The sequence below is a fragment of the Podarcis liolepis genome (genome assembly GCF_965112155.1).
Source record: "Podarcis liolepis genome assembly, chromosome: 8".
NCBI classification, from domain to species: domain Eukaryota; kingdom Metazoa; phylum Chordata; class Lepidosauria; order Squamata; family Lacertidae; genus Podarcis; species Podarcis liolepis.
Genome location: NC_139560.1, coordinates 45,425,773 through 45,452,056, shown reverse-complemented (window position 1 = coordinate 45,452,056; position 26,284 = coordinate 45,425,773). Strand labels below are relative to the sequence as shown.

The 26,284-nt window shown below is 40.6% G+C and overlaps 2 protein-coding genes across 6 annotated transcripts in view; one reads left to right on the top strand and one right to left on the bottom strand.

Annotated features, from left to right (window-relative positions):
* RMC1 (regulator of MON1-CCZ1) overlaps positions 1-14,429 on the top strand; it is a 101,984-nt gene extending 87,555 nt beyond the window's left edge. For all 3 annotated transcript variants that reach the window (XM_083517762.1, XM_083517760.1, XM_083517761.1), the window contains 13 exons: positions 846-935; positions 1,057-1,162; positions 2,653-2,764; positions 3,883-3,927; positions 4,803-4,856; positions 5,236-5,364; positions 5,678-5,784; positions 7,346-7,465; positions 8,265-8,342; positions 9,688-9,792; positions 9,994-10,062; positions 12,590-12,815; positions 14,243-14,429. In XM_083517762.1, coding sequence (XP_083373888.1) covers positions 846-935; positions 1,057-1,162; positions 2,653-2,764; positions 3,883-3,927; positions 4,803-4,856; positions 5,236-5,364; positions 5,678-5,784; positions 7,346-7,465; positions 8,265-8,342; positions 9,688-9,792; positions 9,994-10,062; positions 12,590-12,815; positions 14,243-14,322 — 1,321 coding nt within the window. In that variant the 3' untranslated portion in view covers positions 14,323-14,429. The remainder of the gene's footprint in view (positions 1-845; positions 936-1,056; positions 1,163-2,652; positions 2,765-3,882; positions 3,928-4,802; positions 4,857-5,235; positions 5,365-5,677; positions 5,785-7,345; positions 7,466-8,264; positions 8,343-9,687; positions 9,793-9,993; positions 10,063-12,589; positions 12,816-14,242) is intronic.
* The window catches only part of NPC1 (NPC intracellular cholesterol transporter 1), a 43,257-nt gene continuing 25,163 nt past the window's right edge, over positions 8,191-26,284 (bottom strand). For 2 of the 3 annotated variants that reach the window (XM_083517676.1, XM_083517678.1), the window contains exons 14-25: positions 24,816-24,930; positions 23,618-23,745; positions 23,390-23,530; positions 22,528-22,617; positions 22,186-22,376; positions 21,520-21,635; positions 20,345-20,474; positions 19,208-19,405; positions 17,576-17,807; positions 16,108-16,221; positions 15,304-15,466; positions 14,340-14,959 (exon numbers count right to left, since the gene is read on the bottom strand). In XM_083517676.1, the coding sequence (XP_083373802.1) occupies positions 14,877-14,959; positions 15,304-15,466; positions 16,108-16,221; positions 17,576-17,807; positions 19,208-19,405; positions 20,345-20,474; positions 21,520-21,635; positions 22,186-22,376; positions 22,528-22,617; positions 23,390-23,530; positions 23,618-23,745; positions 24,816-24,930 (1,701 nt within the window). In that variant the 3' untranslated portion in view covers positions 14,340-14,876. Of the gene's footprint in view, positions 9,101-14,339; positions 14,960-15,303; positions 15,467-16,107; positions 16,222-17,575; positions 17,808-19,207; positions 19,406-20,344; positions 20,475-21,519; positions 21,636-22,185; positions 22,377-22,527; positions 22,618-23,389; positions 23,531-23,617; positions 23,746-24,815; positions 24,931-26,284 lie in introns of those variants that run through there. The other variant, XM_083517677.1, reaches the window with a different exon arrangement.

The following is a 26,284-nucleotide window of genomic DNA, read 5'->3' as shown; positions in this document are numbered from 1 at the left end:
CAAGAGTCCCCTCTTGAACACCTTAAAATTGATTTTTTCCCCCTAAAAGGAACTGCCTGAGACAGGCAGAGACCCTGGCCCAATCCTCCCTATATTTACTATACTCTCTTTATTTGGTTACTACAATAATGCATTTCATCTTTTCAGCCCAGAATCTTTCAATTCCGCTTTCCTTTCAACTTGAAAAATACTGGTCCTTTCTGTGCAGCTTCGAAGTCGCACCTATCCTTAGTTCCATGGATTGGCACCTTTTTAAAATTAATTCTGTATTAATTTCAGTGCAGGAGTTAATGAAACTTTTAAGTCTTCCTCAAAGGAAATAATGATTCTACTGTGATGGATTCCACTTACGGAATTGTGAGCCTTTATTTAGAAGCATTATCAGTATAAAGGTAAAGGTAAAGGGACCCCTGACCATTAGGTCCACTCGTGGCCGACTCTGGGGTTGCGGCGCTCATCTCGCTTTATTGGCTGATGGAGCCGGCATACAGCTTCCGGGTCATGTGGCCAGCATGACTAAGCCGCTTCTGGCGAACCAGAGCAGCGCACGGAAACGCCGTTTACCTTCCCACCGGAGCGTTACCTATTTATCTACTTGCACTTTGATGTGCTTTGGAACTGCTAGGTTGGCAGGAGCAGGGACTGAGCAACGGGAGCTCACCCTGTTGTGGGGATTCGAACCACCGACCTTCTGATAGGCAAGTCCTAGGCTCTGTGGTTTAACCCACAGTGCAGTATTGTAAATTATAATGGCTGTCAAGAGAGACCTTAGAAATCCATCCATACCCTTTACTTTGAAATTTACTCATGAGTTCATATGAAATAGAATAATTTTATCTCCTTAGATATGGGCAACTTTATGTTCTGTACTTGAGACACCACTCACGGACATCCAACAGCACAGGAGCTGAAGTAGTTCTTTATCACTTACCAAGGCAAGTTTGTCTGTTATTTATAATTTTGATTGTTAAGATTAAAGGATAATAAAATAATAATAAAATCAATGCTCTTGATGATAATATGCTCTCTGTCTCTCCATGCTTAAATCTACCACAGAGAAGGCTCCTGCAAGAAGTTGCATATATTGAAGTTATACAGGACTGGCAAGTTTGCACTAAATGTTGTGGACAACTTGGTGGTAGTTCATCATCAGGATACTGAGGTACTACTTTTCCTTGTGGTTTTATTTCTCATATTAAACATTAACAGCTGAATCCTTCCATTTTATCTTCCTTTGCCTGCTTGTGCTTCGGATTGTTAAGATCATTCATTATATGCAAGAATAAAGTTAGGTGAAAGTTGTAGCTGTGTAGGGCACGACAAATCTTTTCAGAGCATCGAAAGAGCCTGCTGGATCAAGGCCAGGGTCCTTCTAGTCCAGCATCCTCTTCTTACAGTGGCCAAGAAGATGCCTGTGAGAAAGCAGCAAACAGGCTTCAAGCACAAGAGCCCCCAGCCCTCACTCCTCCTGTGCTTTCCAGGAACTGGTGTTCAAAAGCATTACTGCCTCCAACTGTGAAGGCAGAGCATAGCCATTACGACTAAAAGGTACAGGTAAAGGTACCCCTGCCTGTACGGGCCAGTCTTGACAGACTCTAGGGTTGTGCGCTCATCTCACTCTAGAGGCCGGGAGCCAGCGCTGTCCGCAGACACTTCCGGGTCACGTGGCCAGCGTGACAAGCTGCATCTGGCGAGCCAGCGCAGCACACGGAAACGCCATTTACCTTCCCGCCAGTAAGTGGTCCCTATTTATCTACTTGCACCCGGGGGTGCTTTCGAACTGCTAGGTTGGCAGGCGCTGGGACCGAGCAACGGGAGCGCACCCCGCCATGGGGATTCGAACCACCGACCTTTCGATCGGCAAGCCCTAGGTGCTGAGGCTTTTACCTGCAGCGCCACCCGCGTCCCATGCCATTACGACTAGTAGCCCCCAGTAGCCCTTTGGTGAGATCTAGATACCTTCATGTGCAAAAAGAATTCCACTAGCACAACAGAACTTCCGCTGTTCCAGAGGCTCCGCCCTGCCTTTGCTACTCCAGTGGTCGATGGCTGTTGATAGCCTAGGAACAAAGCCCACCACCATGTGTCATTAGTGGATTATTTTTAAAATCAGTGTGTGTAATTATCATACCGTAGAATGATGGAGGAGGACGGAAGAGAAGTAAATCAATAACTGCATATTGTGGTGTGATGAAACTGGGGAGAAGTCCTGTTAAACCAAGAGAACAAGAGGAGTGGGGAAAGGAGAGGCAAAAGGGGGCCTGCAGGCGAAATAGCTGTGCTCAGTGTTTGGGGGAAATTGGTGAATGAGATTGTATGCATGTTGACCTATTGCTAGTATAACTTCACATGTGAGTTTAGGCAAAAGACAGCTGGTTACTGGCAGCACTGGATTTTGCTAGGGTGGTTAAATGGACAAGTTGTAATTCTGACATGCATCTAAGTATGTGCATGTGGTATGATTGTAAATGGGCTGTATGTGAGTTTTGGCTTAGGCCCCACACTCTGTTAGCAGTTGGCCCTTGAAGGTCCTCCACACCTCATATAAGAAGTCTGACAAGGCTACTCCACCATTTTTGCACTTTTCCATATACATATGAACTAGTTTTGATGTGCATCACAAGGGAACTTATTTCTTTTTGTCAATTTTAGACCTCTATTATATTTGATATCAGACTCAAAGGAGAATCTGATGGCACTGTTACCCTTCACCAGCTTGTACTTCCAGCTCGATCTATACAACCCTATCAGATTCCTGTGGCAGGTAGGGGTCTTTTGTTTTCTGTTTAACTAGCTTGGAAATCTAGTTGGTAGAGAGATCTAAAGAAAGAGATACTGGAAAATGTAACATTTGACTGTGCACCTATCACTTGGGTTTCCATTTTATTTAACAACTAAGGAATAATATTGTTTAACTTTTGCTAAATGTTTTAAATATCTTGTTCACGGGAAGAACTAGTATCATTTCTAGGCAGCCGTTGGCTGTCATTGCCTGGAGAGAGCTAGCAGGTCCCCTGGCTTAGAAGCTTCCCCTTCTTGTGTTTGCTCCCCCCCCCCCATGATTGCAGCTTTTAAGCAGCCTGTGTCTCTACACCAGAGTAGTCTTCAGCTCCATGTGAAACACTGAAAATTTCATGTTCAGTTGTCAATTTGAACGGGATTTGGAAAATGAAGACTAGCTCTCTGAGGTTGGCTAGAGTCTTTGCTTCCTGATCCTTATACAAAGATGGATGGAAATTTGAGTGAGCTGTATGAAAATGTACTGAGAAGCCACTTCCCCACCATATGCCTCCACCCACAGTGAGTGTAGCCGGAGTATCAAGGGAAAGTGTGAAGACCAGGTGCTGGGAGCTTTAAACCACCTAGCAGATAACCTTCTCCATCCTGTGTCACCTGGCTGTCTGTTTCTGCCCTTATGCAAGCCCTGTCTCTGCAGGCTCAGTTCTGACATTTGGGTCACAACATGGTACACAGGAGATGAGGAGTGGTGCTGCTCCTTAACCACCATTTCATGGGCACTTTCTCCAGATTCCACCCAGAATTCTAAATATGCCTATAGCTCTAAAACAAAAGTGATCCCTTGAGGGAAGGTGTTGGGGACCCTGTGCAACAAATAGTCAACCTCTGTATTGGCTATAAAGGATTTAGTACTGTAGCTAATTCCTTAGTAAATGCTAATAAGCAATATATTTATTTTATTTATTTTTTAAATGTGAATTTGTTGTTTTATATGAATTTGTTGGGCCTAATCCTCCTAGACCATAGCCTTAACTCTTCAAGGTATATTGATATGGAATAGATTCCTACTGTGAATCTTTATCAAAACAAATTAATCTCTTCAGGATCATGAGTAATTGATACAATTTCTTTCTCCATGTGCAGGTCCAGCTTCTGTAACCAGTCAGTTCCCAGTTCCCTGTAAACTCTGTATCCTTCAACAGTTTGTGTTTTGTTCTGAAACTGAACCCCAGATCTTTTCTCTCTCTTGTTTGATAAACATGTTGCTTTTTATATCTGGAGGGAGCAGAATTGAAAAATATTGCAATAGAAATATGCATTGAATCTTTGAAGAGTATAAAATAGCACTATTTGGCATGCAACACAGTCCTATGTTTGGGCCTTCAGTTGGGTTTATGCCCAGTTAAGTGTGCTCAGTCTTATTTCCCCAGCCTTATGAATCAATAACTTTATCATGTGATAAGACTTGGGGGTGGTTGGGGTGCCAGGATTAAGCTTGCACATCTCCCTTTTGTATATTAAGTTAGTCACATAACTGTTTGGATCCATCTCATAAAGTGACTTTGTTCCCCCCCCTTTATCATATATTTATTTCTAACAAAACATAACCAAATATAATAACATATGCCAAAGAATATAGAATAAAAATAGAGTAATGGGATATCTAGAGCTGATAATACAGGAAAAGATTTATATATATACACAAACACACAAGCATAACAAATTAATGACACAAAATTCAGAGTAGCACAAATTGGTTTACTTTCTTCTGTACCTTTTTATTCAAGTACATTATGAAATGGCTCCATTTCTCAATGAAGATATTATCTAGTTGTCTACCCTCTCTTCATATGTCAGCCTAACCACACATACTGTGTTTCAGATTTTGTTAGTCATTCTCTCATGGATGGTGTTCTCATTTCCCCCCAATTTTGACAAATAGCAATCCTAATAGTAATTTTGGCAGCATTTAAGAGGTGCCATGAAGTGACTTTGTAGACCCCTGAGACCTTATAGAGACTCTACGGCCAATACATTTCTGTGGAGTTTTGTTTAACATTTAGATTCTTCATCCTGGATTGTCTTTCAGCCTGATATTATCATCAGTGCAAGCGAAGGTATGTCTGAAGCTGTCAGAACTCTTCTGTTTTCATCAGTTTGTGTAAATAAAATGCTATCTTTTTTTAAAAAAAAACCACAACCAAGTATGTTCTATCCTCATATTTAAGATATTAAAAAACCACACTCAAGCGGGTTGGTGGAATATCTGACTCAATGAAAAGCTAGTTATGAATCAGTAACTTCTAATGTAGTATAGTATCATAATGTGGTTGTAAGGGAATGTTTTGGTCTGATGTTGGAGTCTGTTTGTAAAAGCATTATATAAGGACAAAGATGCTATATGTAAAGTCTGGCTTGGAAGTGGCTCATATTACTGTTGTAAGTTTAGATTCCTTTTGGAAAAGGATTTGCTATTGGGTTTTTTTTTCTTTCCAGGTTACCTCTGGAATCTGCAGGTGAAACTGGAGCCTATAGTAAATCTCTTACCAGACAAAGGAAAACTAATGGACTTTCTTCTTCAGAGAAAAGATTGCAAGATGGTTATTCTTGCTGTGTGTTCTCAGAGTAAGATTTTGCTTCCAGTTTCCAGGAGCTGTTCTTTTGAAAAACTTTGTAAGAAGTTAATTCTAAAAGCACTCTCTTGCACACTATGCCATTCCCATATTAAGTACCTAAAGTATCAGTTATCTGGCCTCTAGTTAACATAAGAAGATTTAAGGTTAACTATATTATGGTGACTACCAGCTAGTTTATTGTAGTATGAAATGTGGTTCAGAGCGATGCATAAATACAGATACTAATTTTCAGAGGTATTTGCAGAATTTAATATGCCAGTGTTCCTTGCCACTAATTTCATCGTGTGTGTTTTTTGTTGCAGTGTTAAGTGAACCAGACGGAGGATCGTTGAGTGTGGTTGCTACCGTTTTTGACAAACTCAATCATGAATATAAGAAATACTTGGAAGCAGAGCAGACTTACAATATGGCAAGTTATGAACATCATTTTCTTTGCCATGTGCCTTGTATATACCGTTTCTGATTAGCAGTAATCTTTGATCACTGATTTGACAGTGTTCAAATCTGTAATTCCTTGCACAATGAAAAGAAGCTTCTCTAATATATATATATATATATATATATATATATGCTTTCGTAGATTTTCACGGGTACAGGAATGCAGGTTTTGGTGTCTTCGGGTGTCTTCCCGTGTAAGAGTTGGGGTGTCTAGGCGACGTTTCGACGAGGTCTCACTCGTCATCTTCAGGCTGGTGCTTTCGGCTTCTTGTTACTGGAACAGAGCTCTGTTCCAGTAACAAGAAGCCGAAAGCACCAGCCTGAAGATGACGAGTGAGACCTCGTCGAAACGTCGCCTAGACACCCCAACTCTTACACGGGAAGACACCCGAAGACACCAAAACCTGCATATATATATATATATATACACACACACACACACGTAACTAATGCTCAAATATGATCACTGCAATCCCTAAAAAAGGAACTAGTTAATTTTTAATTTGTGGGGGAAAATAATTCCATACCAAAGTCCACTAAATATGTGAAGCTGAATGTTGGAAGATTCAGGACAGATAAAAGAACGTACTTCTCCAGGCAGTGCATAGTTAGGCTTTGGAACATACTCCCATAGGAGGCAGTGATGGCCACAAACTTGGATGGCTTTAAAAGAAGATTAGACAAATTCATGGAGGATAAGGCTATCATTGGCTGTTACCCATAATGACTATGCTCTGCCTCCACAGTTGGAGACAGTATGCTTCTGAGTCCCTGTTGCTGGACTCTGCAGGAGGGGAAAGCGCTTTTGTGCTCCGGTCCTGCTTACGGGCTTCCCATGGGCATCTGGCTGGCCACTGTGAGAGCAGGACAGCCATTGGTCTGATCCAGCAGGCTCTTATATTCTTACGTATTTGAAGGCATTGCCATTTTAATTAAAGTTATAGTTCTGGTTTAATCCTGATTTTACTTATTTTGTATACCTTCCTTTCTTTGAAGATCACTGGGCAGTTCACTACATAAAAATACATCTTTTGTGTTCTCATTTTGTAACAAAAAACCAGAAACAAACCAATAACCCCCCTCCCACAAACACATTTAAAGGCCATAGATAGTTTAATCAGCCAAAAGCTCTGTTATAGAGAAACATTTTCACTTGGTGCCTAAAGATACGTAATGAAGGCGCCTGGTGAGCCCCCCTAGGGGAAAGCATTCCACAGACTAGGAGCCACTGCAGAAAAGGCCCGTTCTCATGTTGCCACCCTCATGGAGGGGGCACCCGAGACATAAACATGGATTTTGGTTAGTCATTGGAATCTATTACCAAGTAAGGCGTGGTAGCTGACTAAGTCACTTTTGAGTAGACTGATTAAGTTAATAAACATTACTTAAATTCAGTAATTTCAGTGGGTCTACTCGAGTATGGCTTTGTCAAATACAACCCAGTGTATCTAGGTGTCGAGGTATAAAATTAGTAAGTGCTATCAGCCCTTCAATATATGTTATATCTCAAAATATTTTCTGGTATTTTTCAGGCACTAGAAACTGGGCAGAGCAGAAGCAATCCACCTCCCAAACGGCCAGTTCGTACCCAGGCAGTTATTGATCAGTCAGACATGTATACGCATGTTTTGTCTGTTTTTACAGAAAAAAAGGTTGGTTGATAAAGACACACCAGCACGCTGATTTAACTCCATAGGTCTTCATATGTTAGTTCAAAGGGAGGCGAGTATTAATCACAGCTGACAGTAACTAATACTGTTGTGGTAAACAGAAGGTAGTTTGTCAGTCTCTCTGAAGCAGGAAGAAAGTCTGAATAGCTGTCAATCAGACACTTTAAACCTGGGGGTCCTTATCATGTCCCCTGCCACATGCTGTCTTCTCCACATTGCACCAGATATATATTTTTTATCTGACAGATGGTCTCCCTAGTGTGTAGTGCTCCTCCTCTGGCTGCTTGTTATTTCTCAGTGAGCTTTTACTGCCCATGCCCACATCATTCCTAAAATGATAGCCAACCTTTTCACTGGCTGAAGAGCAGAGAGGACTTCTGTACCTGTGTGTTGTAGGTACAAGGACAAAAATTGAGTTGATGGAGGCCATGGGAAGAAAGGCGGAAGCAAGGACTATGGCTGCAGGTGGGGTGTGAGAGAGGAAGTTGGTTGACAGAGAGAGCGAGCGTATTTTCTGGGGCTCAGACCCCACTTCTGCCTTGTTGTACTGCCTCTTGGGCAAGTTACTTACCTTCTAGGCTCACCAGTTTGACTTCTGTAATGAATGTTTTGCGATTGATGATGGTCATGAATGGGACACGTTCCCCCCGGCAGACATTTTGTGACACTTTCTCAAAGGTAGAAATGAGTCCACAAACTAAAAAAAATGACTCCTGATTTAAACAGATTCTTTATTGGAGTTGAAGCATCTCCTTTAGTAAATTCTCCTTTTCCTGTTTAGGAAGCACCTCACAAGTTCACTATAGCTGTCCTAATGGAGTATATTCGCTCACTCAACCAATTCCAGATAGCTGTTCAGGTAAAAACTTAAAATGTCTTGTTATATAAGATTATGATTCTCTATCCCGGTTAACTATTTTTAGACTGCACACTAGTTACCAATTTTTGAAATATTAAAGCTGTTTATTAAGTAAAATTAAAATGTGCTCATTCCCCTTATACAGACATTCCACATTCTTTTACAGAGCCGTTGCATTAGTTTGCATGTAATGATATATGAAGTTTTAGAGGTGATTTGAGGTGACAGAGCAACTTATAGATATCAACTAAGTATAAATATGACAAATAGCACTATGAAGAGTTTGGGCTAGCAATGAACAGATGTGTTGGGATCAAAGCTACAATTGTACAATTTTTTCCCCTTCTGAAACGCTGGAGTGTTTGCTTAGTTAAATATTCAGGATTGGAAATGAGCCTTTGTAAGTGTGCTAATTTTGAGCCCTTGTGTCGGCATCTTTCAGTGTAAGGTTTCTAGTTCACGTGTCAGTATACATGCACCCATACAGTTGGAGAAAGTCCATTCGTTTGCCACCACCTCTCATACACTGCATTACCCTCCTTCAAATGGAGAGCTCTGCTCACCCAATAGTGTTAGGTAGGCTGGATTAGTCTTAATGGTAGTATTGAGTTTCAAGTTGCTTTCAGCTACAGCTCCTTCCATCCAGGCACTTGAGCCTCTGTTTGCTTGTCCAGTCTTCCTGCTCCAAAGGCCACAAATGCTACAGGGAACTATCAACAGGGCAGGCTCATGAGAAAATGTCTCAATTCCTTTTCAGCCTCCAGAAGAGAAAAAAGAAAAATCTGTTTGAGTATTCTTAAACCCAGTAAACCCCTTCCCAACAGAGAAAGTATGGAGTTGAAAAGAATTTAGCTCAAGTTGAAGAAAAATCCAGAGGCTTCAAGGATCAACCTTGCTCTGTTCAGACTTCATATCTGTTCCTGCTGCCTTCTTCTCACTGGCCAGCTGGCCAAGAGGTTGAAGTAGGACGAGCTGCAGCCAAAGAGCTTACTAACCTATCTGAAGAGTTCAGAGCAGGGCAAGGGGAACCTGTGGCCCTCTTCATGTGATTGGACTCAGACTCCCATCAGCATGCCCAGGGATGATGGGCGTTTGCATCTGGAAGGCCACGGGTTCCCCATCTCTGCTATACAGACTAGTAGCCTTTAGCTCTACTAAGTTCTAGTACTGAATTCAGAAAATTATAGTATTTTTTTTAAAAAACAACAACACCCTGCATGTATATGTGCCCCTTTTCAGTTAACTTTTCTTGTGTTTCACCCCCTAGAACTAAGGTGATAACGTAGTAGTTAAATATTTGCCTAGTTACTACTGGTTTAAGCAGTCTTTTTCCTTGCCTCCTTAGCATTATCTATATGAACTGGTTATCAAAACCCTTGTTCAGCACAACCTATTCTATATGCTTCACCAGTTCCTGCAATATCATGTTCTCAGTGATTCAAAACCTCTGGTAAGTTAGTTTCTTTCGTCCTTCACCATATGGCTTTCATTGCTTCTTGGTTAATTCTATGCTGCCCTTTCACCAGACTTTGTAGGTGTATCTTCATAGCAGGAATCTGGACTCTGGCTCACACTATTTTCAACCATGCTACTTTTAGGTTTTAACACATAATTGTGAAGTATTAAGACATTGTTGAACTTCCTGTTTCAGGCCTGCTTGTTACTGTCGTTAGAGAGCATTTACCCTCCAGCACATCAGCTCTCCCTGGATATGTTAAAGGTAAGTACGCAGAGAAAACTTTTAACATGTGATTTCCTTGTCTGCTTCTATACCAACAAGTAATCATGAACAAGTATAAATGATCAGAGGTTATAAGTAAGGTAAAGATATAATCTTCATGTCCAGAGTATAGAAAGGATGATTTGTCTTACCTGATCAGTAGATTTATTAGGTAGATGATTAAGTATTCAGATTGGGCTGTTCCTTTTGCATGAGACTCAGACAGGAGAAAAGAATTGTGGGAGGTAGACCATTTCTCCTCAGTTTTTCCGACTTGCCAAGCAGGAGCATCACGACAAAAATCTAAAACTAAATTAAACACAAGGCCTACCTCCCCCTGCCTAACATGTGAACAGGAACGAAAGTAAAGAAAGTAATGTGCAGCAGCATGGGGGGGGGGGAAACCTGCATGTCAAGAAAACAAACCCTCCATGATAAAACTCAGGCATATAATAAATTATAATGTCATATAATGAATACGGTAATAAACCCTGCTCATGAAAATGACTCAACTGCAGACCCACATAGGGATGGTTCTGAATACTTCATTGTCCACCTAATAAATCTGCTATTCAGGTAAGACCAATCATCCTATTTATTATGGTGGACGATGAAGTGTTTGGATTGGGACATACCACATCAATTCCCAACTGGGCGGGACCCAACTGCAGTTGAGCTAACTAGAGAACCTGATGAAGGACTGTGCGGCCAAAGGCTGCATCACTTGAGGGTAAAAGATCTAGCCTGTAATGCCTCGTGAAAGTATTGGCCAATGCAAAGTAGCTATTTTACGGATATCCAGCAGGGAAGCATTGGCAGCAAAGACCGCCGACATAGAAGCTGAACTGGTAGAGCGTGGAAATATATGTGATGGAGAAGGTAACTTAAGAGACTCATAAGCCGACAGTATGCAAGCACGTAGCCATCTGGATAATGTGGCAGAAGAAACTTTCTTTCCCAGAGATGAAGTATGAAGAGACACAAACAAGACGCCTGTAGTTCTAATGTTCTTTGTACGATGGATATAGATCTTCAAAGCCTGCTGCACATCCAAAGAATGCCCAAGCCTTTTCTTTTGGATGCTGCAGATTAGGACAAAACATTTGAAGCACCAACTCCTGTTGAATGTGAAATCTTGAAAGTACTTTTGGTACAAAAGTGGGATCAGTGTGAAGCACAACCTCGTCTTTGTGGAAAATACAGAAGTGTTTAGCCAGCGATAAGGCAGTCATGCTTACGGTCTGATGATAAGGAGGTGAGAAGGGCATCCTTCAACGGATCAATTAAAGAAGCAGGCAAGTTCACATTCAAAACTTCTGATAAACCTTGACCCATTGGTGACAATGAACTTTGCTCATTAGACCCTAATTGGGCATCAGCAAAACCCTGAAATTCAGGCTCAGAATCAGAGGACATGGCTATGTCATTTATATTGTCAGCAGGTGGCAGTAAAACCTCACTAGATAACTGAGCCAGGGCTGCGTGGCTGAGTCATGGATTGCTCTGAAGGAGGTTTGTTTACCTTACCAACAACACTGGGGGGGAAATGATGGCCCTTAACACGGAAAGAGTGATTTAAGTGACTGTGAAAAGTATTAGAGGACCCTGCTAGGTTTAGCTGCTTCAACTTTTGTTTCACTTTTTTATGTGGAGAGGCACCCAAGCCTTGCAGAGATTCATAAGAACGCCATCAAAATTTAGTGGGAAGAAATTGAGCCACTGAAGCAGACTGCTGATTCCGTTATTGTTGCAGGCAAAACATGTCACAACAGCCCTTTGCGCCGCTGCAGCGGACAGGAGAAAAAGAAGTTGGAAGCTTATTTTCTTTGTCCCTTAACCTTTCTTTGCAGAAGCAGCAATTCTTGTAGAAAAGCTGATGCGCTGAATAAAGGGTCCAAAAGGACGCTGAGAGTAAGGCGCTGAGTGGCTGTTTAGGGAAGCAGCGCACAGTCACTGCAGGAGGCAGTCTGTGATGCAAAAAAGTTGAAGGAAAAGGCAACTCAATCGCTGGCAACAGCCAGCAACAAGGAAAAAAGATAAAAATTAAGAAATTAATGAAAAAATAGAAGTAAAACACTGAACATAGAATAGGGGAACATGTTTAGCAGGGAGACAATGGTGCTTTCTTCTTTTTACCTCAGCAGAGGATACATAAAAGGACTGACACCAAACAGTAACAAAGACAGGCAAAGTTGCCAGTAAACAACTAAGGAAGAGGAAGATTACTAAATAACTAAGAATAACAAAGAAAGTAGTTAAAGAGGACACAGCTGACTAGCAGTCAACAAAACATTGAGAGCTGGGAGAGCCAAACTGCTCAGTCCTAGGCAGGAGGGGGGAAAACTGAGGAGAAACAGGTCTACCTCCCACAATTCTTTGCTCCTGCCTGAGTGTCTTGCAAGAGGAACAGCCCAATCTGAACACTTCATCGTGCACCGTAATAAATGGCAAGATCATTCCCCTTGTGTGTTGGATTTAGGGCTTTCATTAGTTCAGCAGGCACTAATTGTAGTCACTTTGCTTTCAGAGACTTTCTACTGCAAATGATGAAATAGTGGAAGTTTTGTTGTCTAAACATCAGGTACTGGCTGCCTTGAGATTCATCAGAGGTATTGGAGGCCATGATAGTATTTCTGCTCGAAAGTTTCTTGATGCAGCAAAGCAGACGGAAGATGAGATGCTATTCTATACCATATTCAGGTTCTTTGAGCAGAGAAATCAGCGATTGCGTGGAAACCCTAGCTTCACTCCAGGTAAAGTGTCCATTTGCAAAGCGGGGAGGGAAGTGTGTCAAGATAATCCCAGCCAGCCTTTATCTTTTTATAGAAAAGTTTATTAAACAAGATTGTGTCTTGTAAATCTTAGTAAGCTGGGATAGACTCAAGGTTCAGCAATCTGTTCTTGTACTTTTGGCCACTTACAACCAACGTTGGTTCCAAATCTGCTTTACTGGTAAATATTTTCAGTGAGCCTGCTTAAGAGAAAATTGGAAAAACTGCTGTGGTTTATAGAGTGAATTTAGGGACTTGGCTAAGCCATTTAAATGGAGCTTGGCCACATTTTAGTGAATATTCGTACAAGTTTATTAAGATAACTGAACAGTTGAGGTATTAATACACAACCTGTGGTAAGTTGCCCCTGCCCTCCGTAAGCTGTCTAGACCATACATTTTTAGAACACACTAGCTTTTAAAGAAGTTTAAAGAACTGATTTACAGAGTTCAAATAAAGATAACCCACCACAAACTGTACTGTTTTGCTCTTAAAATATCATTTCTGCAATTAAAGGCACTGTGTCTACATTTTGAATACTGATTTGACAGATTCTCATAGAAAATGACAACTGTAGTAAAGACCATTTAATAGATGGGTAGTGGTTGTGGGGAGTCTGCTGCTGTATGTTTTGGGTTTTAGGAATTCACTTTTAGTCAGAGTGCAAGTAGAAGGAGGACTTATTTCGCTGTAGCTGTTTAGATACATTATACTCAACATCAACCGCATTTAATTTAACTGTGGCTAACTTGTTTCTTTATTTTAATGGAGGTACTCTGAATATGACTTAATTGAATACTTCCCTTGGCCAGGGAAGAGTATAGGTGCCTAGATGCATGCATATATCACCATTTTTACCTTGAAAGTCCTCCACACTCAAATCATGAAAGGCCTTTCAGGTATACCATAGTGTGGATTTCTTAGTAGCAGGGTTTAAGCATAACAGTGATAAAGAACATAGAAAGGCCTCCTTCCCCTCAGTTTGATTAGGTATGTCCCAGTGTTTGCGGCAATACAAGGCTTATGGGAATCGGCTAGTCTGAATGTAATTTCATACTGTGACAGATATTGCCAAGATAGTGTCATGGACAATTGTGCTGAAGTTTGGACAAGAGGAGGGTAGAGAAACTATTCTAGTGCTGGCTGAAGTGGCATGTTATTTTGATTGTGCTGAGAATCCAGTTTTGTCATAGTAGTAACTTAGCATACAACAGTAGTACATATTAAACTACTTCCAGTTCATCAACTCTTGGTACAAAGTTTCAGTGCAATTTTTTTGATGTACTATGTTATTGAGCTGGACCAGTGGACCAGTCTAGAAATCCTCAGGAACTGCATTCAAATTAAATAAAGTAGTGGGAAGGTATTTCAGATTTAATTCCACACTGTCTTTTTGGTTTGTTTTACAGGAGAGCACTGTGAAGAGCATGTTGTGTTTTTTAAACAGGTATTTGGAGACCAAGCACTAATGAAGCCTACTGCTTTCTGAAGTAGAAAAGCTATGCGAAATGTATAAACTTAATTTATTGCATTTTATGTACTGATACTTTTGACCTACAAAAATTCCTATTTTATAATAAAGTATATATACACACAGACCCTTTGGCAAATTATTAAAATATTATTTTTCCACTAATGGCTCATTTGTCTCTCCTAAAAATAGAGCCACAAATTGCATTGACTTGCATTTAAAAAGTAGTGTCAGTGGGTCAGCAATCTATTCTCATACATGTCACTTTATATTTCATCAGGAAAGCAAATTCATTGTGTGAAACACTTTCACAAGAATAAAAACTAGAATGTATTAAATAATAATAATTTATGATCCTTCCAATTTTAGTAACACTGTAACTGAAATATGCAGTACTTCCTGGGTCCAAGTTGTTCAGAACTACTGGTCATCTACTTGGGTAGATCTCTAATCTGTCCAGTAATAGTGGTTTGTAGTTGTGCGACAGTAGTCATAGAAACTTGCTGAAACTTATGGTGAAAAGGGCTTCAGGTAGAATTCAACGAGTCCACTGACCACTTTGTTTAAAATGGCTAGAAGAATAAGAGTCTCTCTCTCTCTGTACCTTTGTTTCTCTCTTGTGCTGCACGTGCTTTAGCTTTATTTACTGAGGGTCCTGTGAAGGAAAAGGGAAAAGTTACCAGTTTGATAGTGGTTGGTTCTGCAGAGACAGAAGTAGTATCCCAAAATCAGTTTGCTTGAAATAATTATTTTCCTTTGAGTGAAGGTGTTCTCAGATGGGATGAGAGCTGTCCTTGCAGGCAGAGACTTCTGCATTAACCCCACCAGTTTTGACTCCTGCCTTCATGCTGTGGAGTCATATCCTACACACTATGAGCATAAACAAACCAATTCAAGACATCACATTAATACAGAATGAAGCTCAAGCTGCACCCCTATGCACACTTCCTTGAGAGTTAAAATTTCAGGTCAACTTGTACATATTGAGCAAGATCTTACCTATATAACTAAGAAGGACGGGAAGAAATATTAGACCATGGGTTGCTCCAAGTAGTACCATTGCTAGATACATCCTGAAGTAGAAGATCTGGAAAATCTGGGATTTGGAAAAGGCAAGCACTACTATTCCTCCAAATTTTGTGAGAGTAATGCCACTGAAAACCTGACAAAGGGTGAAACAGTGTTTAGTTTTATGCAATGCATTAATTGAAACATAAAAGGAAATTGCTACTGTCATTTATAAAGCATTGTTTTTATTCTAATTAACTTTATATTGCACTCTCAGTAAGTATGTCAATACAGGCTATGCTCTGTACCAGCTTTCAGGCCTCCTTGAGAGGGAGATAAGGCAGTGTTAGAAACAGATATGAAAGCTAGGAGCTAAATGGCACCTTAAGCTTAGGTTATGGGTGCAACAACAATGTCTAGGTGTGCTTTTTTAAATAATAAGAATACAACACTGAAAATGAATGAACTGCTGCTAAAATATTATGTTCATTATTCACATGGTCTAGTTTTCCCACTACTAATCCTTAAGGATATTCCCCTAATATCCTTAAGAGAGTCTCTTCTCCAATCTTCAGAGAGTAGCTGGAAATGGAGAGGCAGAAAAAGGTCCTTTCCTTCCACTCTGCAGTTTTAATTTGAAACCTTAGGCCAGATCTCAGAAGCCGCTTGTGCTAATGAAATTCCTGTCACAAAATGCACCTAGAACAATGGGAGTTTTGAACACTGGAGATAGGAGCATACCCTTAAGTGGTTTCTAGTGCCACAACAGAATAGTTTTCAAAACAAAATACTTACAGAGCTGCCCATGTGGGATAGTGCTTCTTCAGCGCGCTCTGCTCTGGTTGCTTTTGTACTAACAGTGAATGCTCTTGTCACATGGCTACAGAATTCAACAGAGATACCACAACTCTGGAAAGAAGACAGCATAGGTTAAGGAGCTTACTGCCACAGAATACTCCATTTTCAACATTCTGGGTTTGATTATTTTTTTTAAGGAAGTTTCCTACACTTATGTATCTTTACTTCCAGCAGGAATGGGGAACCATGGGGTCAAAGGCCTGATATGGTCCTCCAGGCATCTTTATCCAACATTTAGCATTATCCATAGGCTACACCCTTTATATCAGCTCTGTACCTTTCCTGGACTCATTTTTAATGTCTTATGATTCATTTTAAATTATTCATTGCATGGTTAGAAGTTCTGAATATTAAGTGGTATATAAATGTCTGAAATAAATTGCCTGTCACTAGTATATGGAAGTTTTCTCATAAGAGAACATTCAGCCCTTGAGTAAAAAAGCCTCCTCACCTAGAAGTAGTTCTCTTGACATAGAAAATGACTTATGTATTTAGGCTAGAGAGCTATGTCTGTGCTAAAGTATTTCTTACTCTCTGGCCTACTGATGAGTGCAGGGCCTCAACAGCCCCAGGATGCTTTAATCAACTGGCAGGGGAGGCTAGCGGAGAGAAGGCAAAGAGGAGAGAGTGGAATGGGAGCACCTTATATTCCTCATGTTCTTTCTACTCTGAAAACAAAAGAGGACTGAGGAAGACACAGCAGAGGAAACAATGCAGCTGGGATTGGGCTTCAGTGTCATTCAGCCCTTCCAAAGTTGAAAAGAGAAGAGTTTATGTTATTTTGCAAGAAAGTTTTTGGGAGGAGGGGAGAGAACAAAGTAAGAACAGGGACCCTTGGATTTGATGCCAACTTCTGTTTTCTAGACCCCTTGGCCAAAGGATCTGATAACATACACTAAAGGGTACACTGCAACATTTTCCAGTGGGGTGGGGTGGACCAGGAGCCCTTGTTTTACAATTTGGTATCTAGGCTGTTATTCCTGCATTGCAGGAGGCTGGACTAGATGACCCTTGGTGTCCCTTCCAACTCTCCTGTTCTATGATTTTAAATTTGCCTACATCACATATTACAGTGGAACAGTGGATTTACAGTATTCTGAACCAGATTTTGGCAGATATTTTTGGAAACACGTTTTGATAGTGTCTAAGAGCCCTTTAAGATCATAGTCACATAGTATGAAGTACCCACACTGAAATTTAAGCGCAGAGATGGCCAACATGCTTCCCCATCCAAATGTTGCTGGACTCCCAACTCCCATCAGCTCCAGCTAGCCTGGCCAATTGTCAGGGAGGTACTATTTCAGCAACATCTGAAGGGCACCACATTGGCTAACGGCACATAGCATTTGCTGTTGACGCCAAAAGTTGAGAGAGCAGATAAAAAAAAAGATGAGGGTGAACTTACCATGACAAGATTAACCAATGAAACTGCATTCAGGCTGATGCCCCAGAGCCACATGACTCCAAACATGTTGACCAGGATCATAGCAATGGTAATGGTAACAACAATGGCAGCCCACACTTCAAAACCAAGCAGCACCATTGTTACTAAGAATATTGATCCAAGGGAAATACTGAGGTTAAAGACGGTGTCTTTCACAATAGTGAGATATTGTTCGTAGAAAACATAGAACACACTATATAAAGAGAATAGAAAATGTTCACATTGGTAACAGATTAACAGAATAAGTCTTTTGAATGCTTGGCTACTTTGATGCCTTAATTCTAAATTACTAATTTCGTCTAGTTCTCAAAAGAGAATGCCACTTTCAGATTTTTCAAAAAGTTTGGCAGAGGGAATAGGATTAATCTAGACATTTTAAAAAACCAGGATGCAGAGAGTAGTCATGCTCTCGCTTATCATTTTAACCTATGTATGTTCTCTATCACTATATGTCTATATTTCTGGTCTGTGACTGTAATAAATCAATTCATTCATTCAGAGAGTAACCAATTATTTATAGTGTTTTCGCCATTAAAGGAAATTATGCAAAGTAATTTCCCAAAAATCAAACTAAAGATCAAGGAAAAATATGAAAGCTTGAAAAAGCAGGAATACTGAAAGAATTGCTAAGCTACTGCTGCAAGCAACTCGGGAGGAATGTAACCTAGGTTGTGTCCTTGAAAGGGCTGGGTAAAAGTTCCTGAGAGGCACGTGCGTTCTTGCCTTTGAACACTAGGGAGAGCTAAACCCACCTGGCCGTCAGCATTCCATCAAAGGAAAGGAAAGTTTCAGGACAATTCAGTAACCCTTGTTACCGGTATATTACAGGGTGTAAACTCTTGTTCTTAAAAACTACGGCTCTGAAATTTGTGCAACGCCATTTTGATATTCAGTTTTATGTCCAATCCCTTTCATAATGACCTCCCAACATGGAATTCACTTTTTTTTACAGCTACTGCACACTAGGTCAACATCATCACCCCATGGTTCAGTAACAACCAACATTCAACCCACCAGAATGTATATTTTTCACCCAAGATTGGGCTTATTTAACACACACTACATTGTACTGATTTTAAACACATTGTCTGGAAGCCTCAACTAGTACAAAATGCCCCATCTGTGTAGGCTGGCAAAAACATATTACCACTGGGTTTGCTTCCACATTCTGTTAAAAGTGCTGTCCCCCCCGTCCCCCGTATAGCCTAAACATGGACTCGCTTTCCCATACAAATCCCCCAAGGTTTTAAAATTAGCTGATTAGGCACTATCCAAATGCTGCCCAAATTAGTTTCTACTAGAAACACAGCTGTGGGTCTAGATTTCTGGTGTGCAGGCCCTTGACAGGTTTGTTATGTTCCTCTTTGGTCTCTTTTTGGAGACATGATGGAACTTCATTGCACCAGGTCTTCAGAAATTAATAGTGTATAACAGTTCCATTTGTTTTCCTGTTTTAATATCCATGAGCTGCCATGAGAATTTCTTGCTGTTAGAAGCTGGTATATATAGGTAAGTCAAAGAAAAAAACACCCTGTAAAACTTAAGTATTTGGCAGGGGGAGAGGGGAACAGAGGTGGAGAAAGAGCCACGTACCTGTAGGGGAATACATGATAGTTCTTTTCTTCAGTGCTCATGGATTTAGTAATGTTGTCTGCTATCACACGTGCTTTCTTCATTGCATCAATGAAGTCTGCAGAGGTTTTCAACACTGTATGGTAAGTCATGAAGTAGGTAGCTCCAACTTCAGAGTTGTTTATAAAGTTAACTGCAGAGCTATATGCTGCATGTCCTCTGTAAAGAAAAGTACAGTTAGCACACAAATCAATTGAATGATTATTAGGTTAAAATTATCTAAGGCATTCAAGAGACAACTAGCTTCTACAATGCCGTTAGGACACTCCTGGGCACAGTACTCTATGATTGTGTAACAATTTGCTAATCTAGAGAGATAAGGGAACACAGTATTTTGACAAGGCAGGCGGCCAGTGTCCTTCAACTGACATCATTCTCATCTGTCAAGAAGGAAGGCAAATGGAAGAACAGGCACAGAGCAAATGTAAAATGGTGGAAGACAGTCATTCGCTTCACCCCAGATACTGTGTTGTCATCTTCCTCAGTAGGCCCTGGACTACCACTGTCTGACTTCTAGCCAAAGAAACCAGCACCCTGTGAGTTGGATCCACACACAAAAAAGCTCCTCTCTGATGGAAGGATGTGTGAAAGGAGAGAACCTATGGATCCAACTGAACACCCATCGCAATTGTGCCCAAATATGCAATTCTGCAAAATGAATGCAGGAGCCAGCTTTGTGATGCTTTATTCAAGGACTGCAATGATAGATATGTGAAACAATAGAAGGCAATGTTCTGGGCTGTCAGAATGAAGGCCTGACACTTAGATTGGTACTGCACAGCAACAGCAGGGGTACGTATGGAAAGTGGCAGCACAACATTTTCTGGGATGTGGCAGGGAGGACAGGGAAGCTCCAAGTTAAGACAGGCTTTGCAAAGGTGTGCACACATCTGTGGGACAAAACTGTCGCCAGCCCAGAGCTGCCCTGATTTCATCACCTCACACTCCCTGATCCCATCAGATGCGGCACTGCTGCCACTCCACACACAAATGCCTCATTTACCACTGGTGGTCTGCGCCTCTTATGCTTTATGACTACAGTGTTTGTCAGAATAAGTTTTACTTTGAAGGAAAATGTGCTCCCCTGTTGACACATACCCTTTGCCACATTTTGGATTAGGGTTATCAGAGAGGAACATGGGCAGGAATTTCATGAAGTCTTCACCCTGAGGTCTCTTCTTCCCTTCTGGAGTCAGTGGCCGGCAACGCACGCAGGATGGATCCACAACTGCATAAATATTGTTGGGAAATGTATGTTAATTGGCTACACACACAAAAAAACCCTGCTTCACAATAAAGCAGTTTCATCAAAGAACCAAGATCTTAGCTGAAGAGCCCCATATTTTTGTGCAAAAGACACCCAAGCAGTTACTCAATTAGAGGAACACCCCAGCTGAACTATGTATGAAATGTTGGAAGATTTGGGACAGACTAAAGAAAGTACTTCTTCACACAGTGCATAGTTCAACTATGGAATTTGCTCCCATGGCAAGCAGTGATGGCCATCAACTTGGACAACTATAAAATATTAAATTCATGTGATGATAAGGCTACCAGTAGCTGCTAGCTATGATGGCTAGGTTCTGCCTCTATAGTTGAAGGGAGCATGATTTTGGATACCAGTGGCTGGAAACAATGGGAGGGAAGAGCACTTTTGCGCTCAGGCATGCTGCTTGCAGGCTTCCCATGAGCAACTAGTTGGTTACTATGAAAACAGGGTGTTGAACTAGATGGGCAACTGGCCTGATCCAGCAGGATCTTCATATGTAAGCAATTTTTTAGCAGCAACTGCCATTGGAGTCTATTCAAATGTTGCTATGTCTATAATCCAACCCAAATGAAGATGGCACAAAGCTAAGAAGTCTACTTTCCTAAATTTAAAACAGAAGTGCTTCACATAGCAAGCTCTACAGGAAGCAGTTCCCTATATAGCAGTAGCAGTTGCTGCTACACCACACAACACATTACTCAGCTGTGTGTAAACATTGTGAAAAGTGCTGGAAGCAAGAAAGGGGACTTGCCTCCATGATGCTGATATGAATCAGGCCAGTTCTTAATCTACAATATGTGTTATCAACACTAAACTATTAGCTGTATTTGTCAAAATGTAGGAATTTAAAAGCATACTCCACATCCTACCCCCATGTAAAATATGCAAGCTGAAGTAGGTAGGCATGGCTGGCATCAAAGCATGCTAAGAATTCCACACATCCCAACAGGAGAATTCTGAGCAAGATGTGTTTAAGGGAGCGTACAAAGGCAACAAACGGTACCTGAAGCATTGCAGAACTGCCCAGTGGTGTTGTAGATTCTGCAACAAGTTGACTGTGGTTTGACCCAATCAAAGTAGTCATCAATCCACGAAGAAGGAGCATAGCCAATTTTTGTGCTAAAATATGAAAAGCAAGCCACCTTTACCCAAACATTATTAATGAACTTTCAAAACAGAACATTTCTCCCACTAAATGTTAAGTATACACAACAGTCTAGTTTGTCTGGAGGATTAGCAATTGTTTTCCTAGACTACAAGTAGAAGTGTTCAGAATTTCAAAGTTCATCTCATGTAACTTAAACTGCCATTGGATGAGTATTTTACAACAAAATGCCATACCATAAAATATACTTAATTTGATTGTAAATCATTTTGAGGGTTTAACAGAAAAGTGGCTTTCATCCTTATGAAATTAGCCAAAAGTCTGGAGAAGAAGAATGCTTCTGCCTGTTGCCCAAAGATATGTAATGAAGGAGCCAGACCAGCCTCCTTGGAGAGAGCATTCCGCAAGCAGGGAGCCACTGCAGAAAAGGCCCATTCTCAAGTTGTCACTCTCTGGACCTCTCGCCAAAGAGGCACATGAAGAAGGGCCTCAAGATTATGATTGCAGTGTCTGGGTCAGTTTATTTGCTGAACAGACTTTATGAAGAAAAAAGTGAACACTTACTAACTGTTAATCTCTGCTGCATCAAATATTTCTTGAACTAGGGAGTTGTTGTCACATCCTGTTCCACCACACACCATATTTTGCCCATTCAAAGTAGTATAGTCATGTCCTTCTTTTAGCACAAAGTATACTGGAGGACCTGCATGCAGGTATTTGCTGAGAGAGCTGAAGTAATCCAACATGTACGAGTCCTTATACAAAAAAGGGGAGAGGGAATGAGAAAAATATGAAGCTACCTATAATGCTTCTCTCTACCCTATATATGGTAAGACAAGAGTAGTATGTTGTTTGCAGTTGTTTTTCCCACAGAAAAAAGGGGCATAGCATGCAAAAGTCACTTACATCTGGCATTGACAGGCTCTGGTCCAGGCCAATCTCAACCTTGTTGGCAACTGCTATGCTGAATGACAGCACACCCACAAATATGGATATCTAAAAATAGGTGATATTTCAAAAAGTGATTTAATTCACAGAAACAACTTTTATTTACACATTCAAAGAATTATGCATCTGTTAAACAATTTGGTTCCTGATATCAAGGTTCAGGTTTACATCTGTGTTTGGATATAATTGGATGCTATTTTGAATCAAGATAGTGAACTGAACTGTTCAACACTGAACTGATTTTAACCACCAATTTCACTGCAGTGGCTTTTCGGTTTCTTAGAATTCCTGAGCAATGATGGACAGAAGGCTGCTAGTCAACTTAATATTGCTGTAAAATATACCGTATTTTTCTGTCTATAAGACACCCCATGTATAAGATGCCCCCTATTTTGGGGGACTCAGATTTAATAAAATGGGGGGAGATGTATCTGTAGATGTAGCCCGCCCCTAATTTTTGACATTATTTTTTAGGGGGGAAACCTAGTCTTATACATGGAAAAATACGGTAGCTAACATCTTCTAATATATTGATCACAAGAACTCCAGAATAAAAAGTATACCATACTGCATTGGCAATGTGGTGGAAGCAACAATTAGAGCTTACAAACCACCACTACTTCATTCAGGCTACCAAATAACTTAAGAAATCCTGAAAAACATCAATGATAGTAGGGAGAAGAATCTTCAAAAAATATCGATGAACAGTTAAAAGACTCAACTGTTGCATTTTGATTGATAAAGTTAGCATAAAAGTACACAACCCCCCCAAAAATGAAAAAAGACTTTTAGCCAGTTTCAAACATGAATGTCCACATACCACAATTGGTCTCATCCAATCCTTAAGAAGACATGGAGAATATATATTTTTGAAGAATAAAAACAACACACTTTCAGAGTGCTGAACACTATTGATCTCTTCACCACCTTTGATACAACACAGAATATCGTATCGATTTTTCTGAAAAACAAAATGCCAAAATGAAATAAGCTGAAGTAGCAATTAAATTACTCAAAACAAACGTTGAATGTATTGTAGCAGGCTTACCTCTTGGCGCTTAATATCCAAGCCCAAAAGGCTTACAAAGCAAGTAATTTGAAGGAGAAAGTCAATAAATACGGCCACTGCAGCAAATAGGGAGAAAGTACGAACAGCAGGCATAGTAGACAAAGATCCTAAAAGAAAGACAGAAATAGAAGTATTGCACTGCCTCTCTCAATATGAAGAAGTGCAAAGTTTATTTCAATCCCTGGATGTCAAATTAACAGTGCATGATTAAGACTTCTACAAAAAGATGACAGGAGATCATCTCTCAATACCACAGGCAGCATGCATAGCAGCAGGTGCTTTCAAGGGTGAATACAATCTCATGTAAGATAATTTAAGTAGATGCCATAATTTCACACGCAACCACAGAATAAATGTTGCTTTATCATTTTGTTCTACATGATGACCCTTTTCCTCTCTAGCTGCCAGCAATACATTGGGTAGAAGACAAATTTAACATTACCAGCTAGAATTTAGCTGTAAAAAACAACAACAAAAAATTGGGATGATAAGCTGTATAATGGTTTTGCTTTTTTTGCTTTCAGTAACTTTCAGTATCCCTGATACAAATCTTGTGTGTGATCATTTCCACCAGTACTCCCCACCTCTGTGACAGAAGTTCCACTGCACAACGTGGACTAGAGCCATTAGAAATAATGGCTTAATAGACCATCCATGTTCCAATTAAGCAGAGTATGCATTTATCTAAACCCTGCAAGTGATGAGGATGAAAAGAGTACAACATACCGTATTTTTCCGTCTATAACACCCCCCCATGTATAAGATGACTCCTATTTTTTCGAACTCCAAATTAAGGAAATGGGGGGAGATTGCCCAGAGCTGCTGAGCTTTTTTGGGGAGGGGATTGAATACAATCGTTTACCAGCCTCAACGCCACTGCAAATCACCCACCTCAACAAAGCCACCAATCGTCTGCCCGGTTGCCGCCAATCGCCCGCCCAACTGCCACAGCAGCAGCCAATCGCCAGCAGGCCTTGCCACTGCCAATCACCCGCACAATCACTGCTGCCAATCTCCTGCACGTGGCTGCTACCAATTGCCCACCCCCCTCTGCACTATCCGTGTATAAGATGACCCACAATTGTAAAAAAATATTTATAATACAAAAGCATTGTCCTAGACATGGGAAAATATAGTATATTGAAACCAAAAATAATTACAAACTAAAAATCCTTACCCAATAAAAAGGCCACTGTCTCTGAAAATGATGACAGGAACATACTAGGAGCCACATCTCCAAGGATTCGGCCTATCTGCTTATCTAGAGTTTCACCTTGAAGGCGTTCATCTCTCTGAAATAGTATTCATTTGTTAGAAATCAGATCTAGAGAAAGTTCTCCTTGGATCTATGATCCAAACATTTGTATTCAAGGAAATATAAATAAGCAGCTAATGTTTCCTAGAATGTACATCAGTATTGCCCACTCAATTCTCCTTATTCCAGAACAGTGATCATTTCACACAGTCACTATAGAAAATGAACATATATGAATTTTCTGGTTCTCCTTTTCCCATTTCTAGTCACTTCTTTGTTCCATGTCCACTAGAAGAAAACAAAACCTATCTCTTTATTCTTTGTATAGTACAACCAGAATTTCAAGTGTAAGGCCCTCTTACACTTGGCCCTCTGAAGGCAGAACAGGGGCAATAGGATTGTGTGAATCTTTGGGGTATATTCAAGTTCTGTTAGGGTTTGGAGGAGCGATGGTAATGGATAAACTGAACGATATTGTTGGTGTATTCTCTCTCTTTCTGAAAAATCAATAAAACATGTTTTTAAAAGGATTGTGTGAATGTCCCTGTCCACAAAGAGAGAGAAATCCATCTCCAAAAGGGAGGTCCAAGCATGGAGGCCTCCTCACAGGAGCAGAGGAAACGTCTACTGCTGCTGGTGGTTCTTCACCAGGGCTTTGACAATGGAGACAGAAAACAGGGAGAGTTCCAAGGGCATGCCTGGACAATTTCCCCTCCCATTACAGAAAAAGCCTGCAAAGGGTGGGAAAGAAAAGAGGACCAACACCCAACACTACCCACTCTCCGCAAAAATACCCATCCTACAGAGGTTTGACAGTTCATGCCCCATCTGGAAGAAAAACTCTACTGTTCTATGAATTTCAGACATGAATATGAATAAAACATGAGCTTATTTTGGATCAGACCAAAAGATCCTCCTAGTCCATTATCCTGCATGTGGCCTACCATTTCCCTCCAAAAAATCCACAAGCAGGATAAGAAGGCGATGCCTTCTCTTGCTGTTGCTCCCTAGCAAGTAGTATTCAGTGTCAAACTATCCCTTAACACCAAGTTGCCATGTAAGCATCAATATGGTTATCCTCCATAAATTTGTCTAATCCCCTTTTTAAAAGCTAGCCACACCAGCACCAGTTATATACTGTGATAGTGAATTCTGCAAGTTAAATAATGTGATACAGTGCTTTCTATTGCCTATCTAGAATATATCACAAGTTACAGCTTTATGTGAGAGAAAGAAAAACTTATTTGCATGTGTATGATTTTATAGTCTGTCACATTCCCTTCCAGAGTCATCTTCCACTCTAAACTAAACAGATTTCAGCCTCTCTTTGAATGGAAGACACTCCAACACTTTGATCATTTGGGTTGCCCTTTTCTAGATCTAGGGTATTA